General features: G+C 43.1%; 1 protein-coding gene across 11 annotated transcripts in view; it reads right to left on the bottom strand.

Annotated features, from left to right (window-relative positions):
• ncam1b (neural cell adhesion molecule 1b) overlaps positions 1 to 13,707 on the bottom strand; it is a 44,512-nt gene extending 30,805 nt beyond the window's left edge. For 6 of the 11 annotated variants that reach the window (XM_072464304.1, XM_072464299.1, XM_072464301.1 and 3 more), the window contains exon 1: positions 13,525 to 13,706. In XM_072464304.1, coding sequence (XP_072320405.1) covers positions 13,525 to 13,576 — 52 coding nt within the window. In that variant the 5' untranslated portion in view covers positions 13,577 to 13,706. Of the gene's footprint in view, positions 1 to 13,524 lie in introns of all 11 variants that reach the window. The other 5 variants (XM_072464303.1, XM_072464296.1, XM_072464298.1 and 2 more) reach the window with 1 other exon arrangement.
• Between the last annotated feature and the right edge of the window lie 411 nt (positions 13,708 to 14,118).

Here is a 14,118-nt window from a genome sequence, read left to right as displayed (position 1 = left end):
GCATTTAAACAGAGATGTCTTAGAGATTCTGAGGCCTGAATCCCAGTGGAAAGTCTAAAAGAACAGAGAGTCTGTGTGGCATGAACAAGACTTGAGATGTTAACGTCTCTGTGAGCACAATGAATCACTCGACTGCCATAAAAACACTCCTTCTTCACATTAATCATGGCTGTGTTCCTCCAGTGGCTTCCCTGTTAGTGCTAGTCACGACACACTCCCACTAAGCCCACACTGAAACTGGCCCAAGCTCCATGCTCAGACACTCACCAGGCTCAAACTGAACAGGTAAATCACAATAAACTGCTCTTGTAACGTTATATTACAACGAAAAGACCGAAGCGACGGAGGCACAATAAGCACTCAGCCTCAAGCTGCCCGAGCCCAGGGCGAGCCGCAGCCTGGCAGCAGCACACTGCTCTCTCTGTGTGTCCATTCAGCAGCCTGCCGACACGCCGGGACGAGCCGGATAAGCCTGCCCCGACTCCACCAGGAAGAGTGTCAATAGGAGGCGACGCAGCATTTCAGAACCAGCCAGTCAGGGGCAGGGCGAGGAGGCAGGGCGACACTTGAGCTCATTATGTTGTGTAGTTTTAGGAGTCATCTTTGAACGCAACAGACCCAACAGTATGGACCAGTGAAACACAAACTGCAGAGGAGTTGTGCAGTGTAAAGAAAGACAGGCAGAAGAATGACAAATGTAAATGTTCATCCAGAGAGTATTTGTGGACAATACTGAGCGTGGCTGACGCTGGCATGAGGACAGTTGGCTGCAGCCGAGCCTTTGGACACCTCCATTAGCAGTCTTTACTCACTAAGGTCCAGCCGCCCACAGAGATAGAAATGAGCACCTGCCAAGTTTCACCTGCCAAGTTTCACCTGCCAGCAAAACGCTCCTCTGATGGTGAAAAATCATGAGTTGCCTGCCGCGGAGGACGACATGATCATGCCTCAGCTGGTCTTTTCCATGTTGGCAGATTAGTGAGTGACCACGACAACATACCTAAGGGGCCGACTAAATCACAGCACACAAACTGCTGCACAGACAATTCCAGATTTAAAGACTAAGATTAAGCTACAGCTAAATTATTTAAAAATATGAAATAAATATTTAATTCAGGTTGTTCTGTCAAACATTGCAATTGGGATAAGATTTGCGATTTGTGTTTTAATATTAGGATTCAGTTCAAATACAAAGAACAGGGTTGGCAGTTTATACACAGATTGATATTATTATTTGATTGTTTGCAAAGGAAACTATGTTGTGACCATTCAAAATTGAAATTTCCATTCAATTGTGATACATCTTGCAGCCCTAGATTAAGCACTTTTTTAATTGTTGTGATTGAAAAATACACAATGCATTATATATAGATACAACGGCATCTCTGCACAGTTAAATAAAGCTTTACAAATGAACAACACTTTTAACTTCTACTTCTAAGCCTACAAACATTCATTAAATACTTTCTGGGCCCATATTGTGAAGGGCATTTGTCGGAGTAAATTTGTGCTGGACCATCTTCAAGGACAGAACCAGCCATTGGATTTAATCGTGAGCCATTAAATTACATAAGTCATCATAACTCTTCCAAAGCGTGATCTCGCCTCCATAGCCCACATTAAAGCAAACTCCACAAATCTACAGCCGCCTAAGTGTCTACCGTAGTATATACATATGTGTGCGTGTGTGTGCGTGTGTGTGTGTGTGTGTGTGTGGCAATGTGGGCAATGGAGTAATGACGTCACCCACCATCATTTAAATACATAAAATATGCGGTGGACTTTTGTGTCCGGGCACTTAGACAATGTCAGTTCTTTTTGAACCGCTTTGGACAAGGGCATGTTTGACAGTGGAGCAGAAAACATGTTTATGTGATTCAAGGCCGTCCAAGATGTCCCTCATTAATCCATGACACATCTCATTGTGCCGAGCCATTATAAGTGTCCCATCTGCGACAGGCGCTTTGAGACCACTGTAGGAGGTGGCGGATTAAGAGGATCAGTGCCCCGGGCCAGTCTCGATATGTTAAAGCACAGGCACGTAGGATCCACAGCAACAGCAGCATTATGCCTTAACGCATTCAAATATAACTTAAACATAACAGGTTAGTACACTTAATAGTACGTAATGTTGTATGATGTATGAGTTCTGCACAATATCACTATGGACAGGGCAGGCTCTCGGTGCAAGCGGTCGGGACGAGGCGTAATGTCATGACAGAGTATTTTAATCTAACTTCACATTTTAACCACGTCCAGGCAAAAAGATAGAAAAAGGCCTATGAAGATGACAAACTACTAAAAGAATCGCATGTATTTCAAAACATGTTTGTACAGGTCTAACAGTACTACAATAATGTGAATATATCTGATGAAAACTGAGCAACACAGCAGTATTTATGAATTGATTTTAATTATATACTGTTTATTTAACATGGCTCTCACGTTGATGAAGAAAACCGGATTGTTCAGCTCTTTGTCTGAGATGGGAAACTATTGATCTTTTACCTTGAAGCTAACACTAGCCATTACACCGTGAGCCTTTGTTCATAATCAGGACAAAACAGAGCGTCAAAACAACGCATATGGATACTTTCATTCAGTCGTGTTGTGCACAGTTCAAAGACCTGATGTAATTATCATTGGGATAGTCAAAAAAATATATCACACATGTTTGAATCACTTTTGAAAATTGTATCATGCTCAAATGAACTATCCCCACTCGTATTACGCACCGATTCAATTGTCCAACAAGCAGCTCCACTCAACCATTAACACTTCTTGTGCGACAACAAATGCATTTAGACAAATCTAGAGATGTATAATAAACAATCTGCTTGGACACCTGCTGCTGAGCAAATCTGTTCTGATTACTTTTAGCAGGTATCAACAGATGGTACTTTCTCTGCCAATACTTCCAATCTCCAGCAATCAATATCTTGACACGCATCAATTATTCAACGCCGACTTCTCTGAGCAATTTGAATAAAAATCAATCAAGCAACACCAATCAGAGAAGGCCTCTTTGGAATCATTATATCGACGGCGGGCTAGGCCTCCCGCCCAGTCCAGACAAACTATCAGAACTAAAAGAGCAAGGAAAGCCCAAGGTTGTGTTTCACATTCTGAGCCAGAGCGACTAGGCGTGGTCTGCCTTCATCACGGCTCCACTGAGGGCGACAGATGGCATACGGGCCTCTTACGACGCAACGCCAGCATCCGCACACACACACACACACACACACACACCTTGTTATCCAATCAGAGACTGCACTGTAAAAATAGATGCCGGGATAAGGTGGGCCTCCAGAGGGTTAACTACACTCTAAGGGGCTGGACTCTATGAAACAGTTAAACTAAAAAGACTTTATCCATATGTTTACAGAAAGGTTGCACACAATTAGAAAATAGTGTTATGTGCAATATGGGGTCAAGTACTGCGATATCAATACTATTGCAATATTTAGCTTTCACCATACTTAGAAATTATTTGGTTTAAAAAAAAATATTGTGCTTAAAGGTGTTGAGTCGTTAAAGGCGCAATGGAAGATTTTTCGGCGATTTGAGAACACAGGCGGAAGTGCGCATGCGCACTCACCCGTGCGGACTGATGCAACACACACGTGCGTTTGTTTATTAGCACGACGGATCGCATCGCATCTCTCGTCTCCAGGAGATTTCTGTCTTCTTCTAAGTCAGCTCGAACAGTCTTTCTCCGTCTTCATTTTGTCCCGTACACTGAGGGAACTATATTATGATAGATCAATGCGCTTAGACACGCGGTAACGTGCTGCTCGTGGGGACGAGCCAGAACGAGGCTGAAGGTGAGCGGTAGGTGCGTTTTATGATTGATACGTGGCAGGACTAATTGCGAGTCCACGCCACGAGGAAATAAGACTCAGATTTGGGTCAAAAAACCGTCCATTCAACCTTTAAGGCGGCCCTATAACAATAAATGTCTAAGTCTAAAAAATACCACAACTGAATTTGATTAATGTCAAGGGGTAAAATGGGTATATTTGAGGATAAGTAACATTTTAGGATGTGTTTACAGGTCGCAAAATAGACGGGGGCCCGGGGCCCGTAAGCAGTCAAATCTCCGGCGGGCCTGGGGTTTGAATTAGGAGGGGGCCCGCCGTGCCCCTGTATCTAAATTCCTCGAAAAAAATCAAGATTTAACTAGTAATTTGGCCATATTTGGGGCATTTTCATCACTTAAGTTTCGTTTTGACAGACATGCCCACTTCGCAGTCTTCTCGCTTCTCATTGGCCTGATCTAATTTCGATGAAAGCGGACATCTGATTGGCCGCTGCGTTCGGTTGTACTCGGAAATGCCTGGTCTAATTTTGCCCCAAAAGTGATATCTAGGTTGGCGGGCGTCAATCTCTACTCAGTCCGCAATTCAGTCTTTTTAAAGTTGTTTGCAACAAAAGCTGTAGTTTTGCACATTAGGGACAATGTCAATGTGGAAGTATCCAAGGCCCCTCCCCCCTTTGGAGTTGTTAGCATCGGGGCAATGTATTATGCTAGTAGTTTATTTTGTAGGCTGTGATTTTATATATTCCACAAGATCTACTTGTGTCAAATGCTGTAAACAGTATTTATTTTGTATCTAACAAACATTAGTATATTGAACTAAACAGTATTGAAAGATCATAATCTCTGGTTTATAGGAATTTAGTATTTGTGCTCTACATATCAAATACAATATAAAAGTACTTTAAATTGTTTTACATGCTAATAACGAGGTTTAAAAGAACACATCTTGTTCTTATGACGCGGCGATGCCGAGCGCGCTTGTGGGCCCCTGAAATTGCTAGGGGGCCCCTGACTTTTTTAGGTAGGGGACCCCCCTGGCCCCTAACTCTGAAAATCTATTTCTCAGCCTGGTTTATTAAGCTCAGAGTATGTGCGTTATCCAGTTGATGAAAAATGTTAAGGTAGGTATACTATAAATTGGCTGAATCTGTTCTAGGAGCAGATATCCCTCCAGAAAGGCTGAGGCGTCTTTACTGTTATTTAAGTTGTTTTGTATGCTATTTTCCCAACTAAAATATATATTTTTGTGCCTTATATATAAATGAAGTCAAACTTGAAAATTTGAAAAATGGACAACACAAAAATGTCATCTACACCATATTCATTTATTGATTTTGCAAAAATCAATAATGCTATCAGGTTACCCAATTTTGTCCAGAGAGGGGATTATGGTTCAATGATTTGAAAACAAGTGATGAATACAGCCAGCAGACATTAAATGTACCCTTGAATTACCCATATAGACCAATAATACAGTGTATTGAGTTAAAACTGGCCTTCCACAGAGTGCTCCTTAAAGCTAAATTTGGAAAGTGGAGAGGAAAGAACAGCAAGAAATTGGCAACCAAACATTGTGCAACAGCAGCAAACATTGTGCAACAGCAGCCTGCAAGTGAAGAGGTGTCTGCGACTCACACAAACTGATCTGTACTGTACTATCCACTGGACCGGCAATTATCTTAACTTAAACAAATGCTTAAATATTCTGTTTGAACTTGAGCTTTCCTTGTGTTTTTCTACCTTCTTGAATACATATTGAGAATATTTTCAAGTGAAGAAAGGAGAAGTGATTATTCATACCTTTGTCTTTCATGCTATATACGATATTTATGCAGCTAACTTTGAAGTTAGTGAAAGAAATCTGAAATGATCAGATCATTCCAACACATTATTATTAACTTTCCATTTTCTAAAACCGGCTCACAGCAACATCGAAGCGTCTGCAGTTACTGTATGTCATGGACATATTGGAGTGCTATTTTCTGCCCCAAACAGAGCACAGTGGGGTCCTGGCCCTGTTCTCTGCAGAGAGGATCATGGGAGAGTGTCACTAACTTCAGTTGCCTGTCAGTCGCCTCTACACTCTGTGGCGTCGATGAAAATTATACACAATGGGGTTCGTGACACATCCGGTCTGTGCTGGCAACCCAGACCACACAGCTTCAGCCACAAGTTGGAGTGTGGCATCCTTCAGGGAGAACATGGTAGACAGGCCACACGAGGGCCGCACAGATGGCTCTAGCTGAAGTTCTCAAGCAGCAATCGTATGTGCATAATGTCATGTAACTGCACACTGTACATGTGTGATCACAGACGCCTCGGCCCAGTGCCAGATCCACTCTCATCCATAATGCACTTCACCCATGTATGCAGACCCAAGCTTTTCTCCTTCCAACACAATATTGATCTTTCCCATTTTGGAAAAATGATTACATTACAGAAGTAAGAGACAGAGATCATTTCTATGTGATCTCATTTTTATTTCAGCAACTGTCAGGTTGCTCTTGGTGATAGCATTAGCCCTAGCATTAGCAATGAAGTAGTAGAGCTTGGATACCTTCAATGGCATGGTGGTGCCTGTATTCATCACTTTATTTATCACCGAACTCTAGCGTCTGTATAAAATCAGAACTAATAACAGCGATAATAGAAAATACAAACAGTATTTCATTATAGCACAACACTGCTGTTTCTCCCCATTTGAATAGATTGTGTGCCTCGCATCAGCAGACTCTTCGTGACAAACAGTAACATTTTTTTTGCAGCACCGCTCCACAGCTCTCCAACAACGCTTGATAATTTATGGCGCTCTCTCCAGCTCAGTCAGCCAAGGAAGATCCATGGAGCGGTGCACATGCAGCCCTGCAATATGAGCACTTCATCAGGCACATCGCAGGCACAGCAGACGACCAACACACTTTTATATTCGATCTGGTCCTTATAATGCACTGCTAAAGAATGATTTGTTGTTGTTATTATTGATCAAGTTCTTTTGCCCAGAATGTCCACGAGCTTCAGAGAGAGGACAGTGTGAGGATGGAGTAGATTCACACAGCAACACCGCTATGAGCTTGTGCATTATTAAAGTTCCACTAACAACACAACACCAGGTCACGCTGCAAAGGGAACGAGCAGGCCGTTGTTTCACATTTGGAGATTTTTTTTCAAGATCTAAAGAATATACAATGAACGTAGTGGACTATGTTTGGAAATACACTAAACAAGCATAACAAAGTACAATAGTTTTACCCCCTGTAATGTATATTATTCTATAAGACAAGGATATTTTAAGAGGCCACCAAGGCATTTTTCATCTTGAGCTTGTAAAGGACATTTGAAGAGCCCCTCCCTCTGTGACTTTGAGCCCTGCACTGGGCGACTCAGTGCTTCATGAACACTCCGTCTGCTGCCTCTCACATGTGTTACAACTCAACACCTCAACTGGCTCCTGCCCATTTGAACACCTGTGAGAAAAACATGAATGAATGAACAAACAAACAAACAAACAAACAAACACACACACACACACATTGCCTTAAATATCTAAGCTCTTCACATGATCTTCAGTTGTTGACATCAGGATAAGGTTCACTGAAGAGCTCTTAATGCTCCACAGTGCATTAATCCAGAGCGTACAGATGTGAGGTGCCTCGATCACTCCTGACAGTGTAGGAGTCTGAGCAGGTGCAGATGCATTTGAGGTACTCACACGGCTCTGTAAATACAAGGTTGCAGTGACATGACGTGTAGTGGAGGAGATACATTACTTTCCACACCTTTTCTGTTCCGAGTGGGAGTTATCACTTACAGCACAGCTCTGTGAGGGGACCGGACACTCCAAGTGAGATAGAAAATAGTGCTCTGAGACAGGAAAGGTCCAAATCTTGTCAGCTCTGAAGGCTTTATCAGTAATAGCACAAATGCATCAGTACTTTTGTCAAAAAACGAATTAAATTATTTCCAATATTTCAGACAGCTGTGATGTATCCTTTGGGTCATGTTTTGTTATAACACAAGATAATGTCGGCCACATTAACATGAGCTCAAATTAAAAGACTTGAAAGAATGAATAATGTGACAGGCCTCTGTTTGTTGAAAGAAAAACAAGAATAAAAGAAAAGTCTAATGGCCGGCAGAGACTCTGGAGATTCTATGACAAACTTGCTGTAACTTATAAACTATGAGGAAAATAAACAACGGTGAACTGTACAGCTCCGACAGATGTGGACGCTCTGACAGAAGGTGCTAAAGAGGTCGACTCCAGTGATTGTGTCCCTCTACATCTGAGGTGCAAACCACTGTTTGCCAAGAAAAGTATCTCTTCAGAGAGGGTCTATGATCCAGCCATCAGTTCCTTGTGGTCCTGACCACACTCATGTCTCTCCACACACATACATGTCAGGACTTGGGGTGAGGCAGGGTCGTCTGTGACTGAGCTTATACTGCTGTGGGTCCCACACTGGGACTGTATGAGACAGACCCTGGGGCACAGCAGTGCCAATCTCCTCGCTCTGTGCAGTCATACACTCTATAGTGTTTCAATAATACATGCACCATGATGTGCATGGACGCATGAGGAGACATTGCTGCTTCCGCTAACGCAGCATAAAAGAAGTGGTGGTCTAAATCCTCGCCAACAGCATATTGCTTTGTAATGGGGAGATGACCCATCAGATGTAAAGCAGGTCTCTTTGAAATGTTAGACTTGTAAATGAGGACAGGCCTTAAAGCAGAGCTACAGTGAGCTCATTTCACTCACTGGCAGCCACAAGGCTGTTTGGACTGAAGATGGAGTCCATCTTGACCCTGCTCTCAGCGCTCTCAAATATGTTGCTCAAAATCTCGACAATCTCGGCTTCATTAAAAAACAAATACTTCTTTAGGGGCAAGCCAGGAGAAGAGGGAATTTGGCAAATCCATGAACCAAACAGACATGCATCATCCATCTCTGGGACGACTCTGAAAACAGGCGATTTTCACACACCTGACTAATGCATCAGGATTAGCCTCATGTGTCGACACAAACGTCAACATCTATTTGTGCGAGCTACTGATGGAACAGTGTAAAATGTGTGAGCATCAGATGCAGAGCAGAAAAGGTTGCTGTGCCCTCCTCCAAACAGACCTCCAAATGAGACTGAGCTGCTCTCCTCCTGTTACCCGATGAGCCACATTCGGTCCGGGGACAAACCTCGGGGAAGAATTGGTCCAGTGCCTCTATTGGCAACAGCGACCTGTCAGATTTCACTATTACCACTGCGTTGTCTTGCCCCATTTGACCTTTGAACCCTGTCCTTATGATACCCTCAGCTCATACCCTCCTCTCTCTGGTGCCATATGTTTACTAGGCAGCGTTGCAGAGAAATATGAGGATTTAAAGCAAGGCAAACAAACAATACATTATACTCCATCGAGGACGCTCCATTTGTAAAGATAAACAACACTGCAACAATAAAGCTGGCAGGAGATTTACAAAGTGTTTACAGCGAAAAGAAGGAAGATCGAGGCACAACATACAACCATTAGTAAACAGGATGGATATTATAATGAAAAGAAGGAGATGATAAATACAGTAGTTGCAGACTTGGTTGAAAGTTTGTCAAGAAACAAAGAAAATATCTAACCACAATGAATGGAGCTCGGCAATATAGCATATATATATATATATATATATATATATATATATATATATATATATATATATGCTATATATGTGATCAGGATTTTATTCCACAGTAATTGATTGATCACAATCTTCACATATATTTTTATTTTGTCGTAAGGGTGGGCAATATTGACAAAAATTCATATACCGGTAACTATTATGTTGACAATATTCTGATTTTAACAATGCAACGGAAATGTGCTAAAATGTAATGTGCAAATGTCTTGGTTGAGGTTCAAATCCAGCACAAAAAGGGAATTGCCATTAAATTAACCAAAACAAAATATGACTTTATACTATTGTTTGGGAGATTACAGATGTCTCTGTCTCTTTTTGAGCTCCTTTTCAATAGTTTTATTATATCTCATATCCCTAAAACAGCTATTGTGATGTGTGTGGTCTGAAAAACAAGACGTTTAGATTTTCACCCAAGAGTCCTTCTCAATCTGTGGATCTGATCTGTGAACTCAGATATTTATCCTTCTCTGAGCTTGGTAAAGCCTGCCCACATGGAGGGACCTCCTGATGATGGCTGTTTTTAACCTAATTGTTCTTCACCAGAAACAAAACTTCTTTGTTACCCTAACAGCCCTATCATGGTCCACATAAATCCTATTGTTTGGCTGCAGCTCCCTCATCAAGGAGGAATACTTGATTAACATATGATTGGCCTGAGATGCTTCCTGCACCTGGTCTCAGGATGATACTTTTGAATATTCCTGGTAAATTGGCCCTCAAACCACTATTTCTGTTCAAAGATGTCTTTTCCCTGCTTAGACTTATCACCTCCCTGTCTTCAAAAGAGTGGTTTGTATTATACATTTTCTGATACATCTCCAACCTCTATATTGTCAAATTAAACAGAATTTTAATAATTGCCATTCAAAACAAAAAGTTAAAAGTCTGTCTCCCAAGTCTGAACTCTGCTCCAAACCACGTTTCAGAGGATTGTCTGTCAACCTCTCGATTAAAAGACCATATCACTAACAATTGGAAAAGACTGATTATCTTGATTCAAATTCAACAATGTCTACTGCAGTACTACTATCAGATGAAAGAAATACTGGTGCACAAACAAGCACAGTAATACCAATATATTTGTTTGTACTTTGGATTAACAAGACACATTACTTTGTTTTGGTATTTTTGCACAAGAAAAAATTCAGTTGTATCGTCTGGACTTTTTTTGGTTTCACTGGAGACTAATCTTTCATTGTTTTCTACAGTGGAAGACTCCTGTACAAAAGAGGGAAAGAGGGATTACACTGACTTGTAACAATACTAATGTAATGAAGCCCGCTGACCTTCTCTTGCTCCAAAAGGTTGGTCATTGAAAAACAACTGCTTAGCCTAACGTACGCCTCATGTGTGCAGGCCTGGAGCGATGCATGCTGGCCACACAGCGCTGCCCGGGTCACGTGCGTGTGCTGCCATCACTGCGAGTCTCCTCCCAGACCTGGATCTGTCTCATCCGCTCGCCGTCACCAAACCCTGAGGTCTGGCCCGGACACAACCACAGCCCTGCTTCAGTTTCAGCCCTAAACGTGGAACAAAAACCTTGGCGTTTCACTAGGAAATCCTCAAAATCAAGGTGTAATTTGGCCTCCACTGTCGGGGTAGAAGACTGCGGCATTGAACAATAAAACCAAGCATTAGCACTAGAAAACTGAAACAGATAATCCTGCCAATACATGCGTTCGCACATCCGGGAACTTGTGCAGTGGCAACCGAGTCCGCCATTTTGAAAGGGGCACAACAGCACGTATACTACATACGAAATCCAGGAAATATGAGGCCAAAACGCCAAAAACCTGCGTTCTGTAAGGACATTGCTCTGTTGACTGACCAAGAAATGATAGCTTTGTCGTGTACTTTAGTTTGCCGTTATCGTCTAAAGAATCACAGTATTCGTAGCTCATATGCCGTAGAAAAGGATGCAGTTGTATTGGTTTTTATATATCGCGTGCCCCGTTTAAAATGGCCGCTTGTATGTATTTGCATGTATTCTTATCCACCGGCTCGTTAATATGCAATCACAAATATCACAAGCGAACGTGTAAGGTTTGGTTGCGATGCCCGGGGAGCTGTAAATGGAGGACACAGATGCAGTGGACAGTAGGACGTGTACGCACAAGCCTCCACGGGCCGACGGTGCAAGGCGTCGGGAGTCGATTTGGGCCTCGGTGAAGCTTAGTCAGACGTGAAAAAGCGAAGAGACTGTCTGGCTGTGAGGGTCCAGATGCTTTAGTAAGTCGAGCGGCGTCACAGTTCCACATGAGCTCACGTTGACGTAATATCATACACCTCAACGGTCAGGCTGTAAATCCAACCATGAAGCGATATTAAACATAGATATTTAATTATAGGATGTTTAGTAACGATGCCTGTTGTTTTATTGCAGCAGATTTATCCATTTCACAATATTTTCCCAGACTGTGATGAAGACACTTAATTAAAAAGGATGCTAAGAGCCTCACTGAGCACGAAACCACCAGAGAGTGAGATAATCCTTCCTCTGTTTCGACGAACTCCGGCAATAGATTGAAGAAACATCACTTTTCCTTAAGTAGTAGCCATTAAAAATACTTTCAGCATATATACTTTGAGAAACTAGACATTTTGAAGTGCTATTTTTGTCTATGCGGGGCAGGGAAACAGAACAAAAGCAGCTCTTGAAAGCAGTCCAAAGGGCCATTTTAATTTTAGTTTCAGTAATGTGTAAAAGCTTATCTGTGTATCAAAGGAAAATCAAAATAGGGGAGATGACAGGGCCATTAAGCCACCGCGTCTATATGTTGATGCTGAACGCTATTTCTTTCATCTTTGTAATAATAGGGCATGGTGTTTTCAAGGCGTATACAATGGCTGCCTATAGGATGCATGTTTTAAATCGCCTTTGAATAGATTACATCAAAAGTTGCCATGTAATTCCTTCTTGGTACAACCACCAGAGTGTCTACTTGTAACAACTCCAACACAAGGTACGATAAGTAAACTCACACACCAGAATAAATCATGTAATTCCTATCTCCCAAGTTTTCAGAAAGTGATCTGAAAGTGCCAGAGGAACAGCCTTCAACATTTGTGGGCAAGAGATTAAGAAGGCAAGCTATCTGTATCTGACAGAAGCACATTGCAGCCTTCAAATGAGCAGAGCTGAGACGATTGTAATCACAAACTGCATCCCACAGATTATTAAAAATGTAATTTGACACTAAAGTCTCCAAATGAGACTTACGTAACGGCACATTTACCAATCTGGAGGGATCCCATTTCAAAAGCGTTTATCGTGGCATCAGATTACATAACAGATGATTCAGAGGAGAAGTTGTGCTGGCTCTCCATCACAAACACTTTGTCCCAAAAGACTCTGACTGTGCTCTGGGCAAAGCGCGGACAAAGTGCACAGTTTTACCATCCCCAACCCTCGATGTGACATGTCCTGCTTTATACCGTGCACGCCAGAAATACATCACAAACAAAGACTTAATCCTGCACGATGCTGCTGTTCATCACCGGACAGCAGCAGCAGCACTGATCCAACACACACGTCCTGTCCACGGCACGGGAGGAAAACGTCTCCGCGGTCCATTAGCTGAGGTGCATTAGCGAGCTCTAATCCAAACACATTCAATGCACCGCACGCCCTTTCAATCATATTTTATTAAATGTACAGAAGCGCCGACTCAGCGCGCGCGGTGCTCACGCGTGCACTATTATTATTACAGCGTTATTACGGCTCAACTACACGTTCAGAGGGACGGGATCTGGCGCACTTCGGAGCTTTGCGTGAACAAACGGCAAAGCTCGCCTTCTTTAAGCTAATTATCAGCGGCAGCAGCAGCAGTCGCAGTGTCACGAGCGCTGCACCTGCACCGCACAGCGCCCCGGGGCGGAGCAGGGGGAAGACCAGAGAGATGCCAGCGGTCCCACCACTGCTGAGGAGCGGGGAAGACATGCCAGGCACGTAGTAACACGAGCGCGAGCCCCGTTAACGCGCAGACGTGACGCTACCGCGACTACGGAGGGGCTTTCTTACCTGCGAAGCTCACGAGAAGCGAGGCGAGGAAGATGTCCCCTGACTGGACCATCGTAAGTCCCGAGCAGCGAGGAGGATAAACGGTGCTGCTTGATGTCCGCTCGACCCCGGCGTTTTGATCCCTGTTTCCCGCGTCTCTCAGCGGCTGTTCATCCTCATGTGTGTGTGTCTCCGGTGGTCTGAGAGGGGCTGTCAGTGTCGGTGGCGGCGTCCGCGGTGCCAGGCAGCGGGCAGAGATTAGCGGCGATGATGATGAGCGCCAGTTGCTCTGTTCAAAGTCTGACTGACAAGCGCGGCCTGCGCACGAGCCCCGATCACTCCGCCACGTAATCGCAATGGGGCAGTTCGCGTAAAGTAGTGCGCTACTATCAGACCGTGCGCGCGCTGCAAAGAGGATAACATCCAGCCTCGCTTCAAATCACTCGAATTTAGAATTTGAAGCAGACTAGTCAAGATGAGATTTAATGCTTTTGTTACATACGTGTTACTGGTTTGAAGCCATGTCTTCTTTGTTGTATGATATTTTTGTTTATAAGAGTTCTTCTATTAAGAGTGTTTTTTTTTTTTAACTTCCTATATGTTATCTGTCCTTTT

The sequence above is a fragment of the Eucyclogobius newberryi genome, unplaced genomic scaffold (genome assembly GCF_026437365.1).
Source record: "Eucyclogobius newberryi isolate DKJ021-1_F unplaced genomic scaffold, fEucNew1.0.hap1 SCAF_10, whole genome shotgun sequence".
In the NCBI taxonomy this organism is placed as follows: Eukaryota; Metazoa; Chordata; class Actinopteri; order Gobiiformes; family Gobiidae; genus Eucyclogobius; species Eucyclogobius newberryi.
Note: the sequence above shows the minus strand (reverse complement) of the source record. Positions and strands in the feature narration are given on the sequence as shown.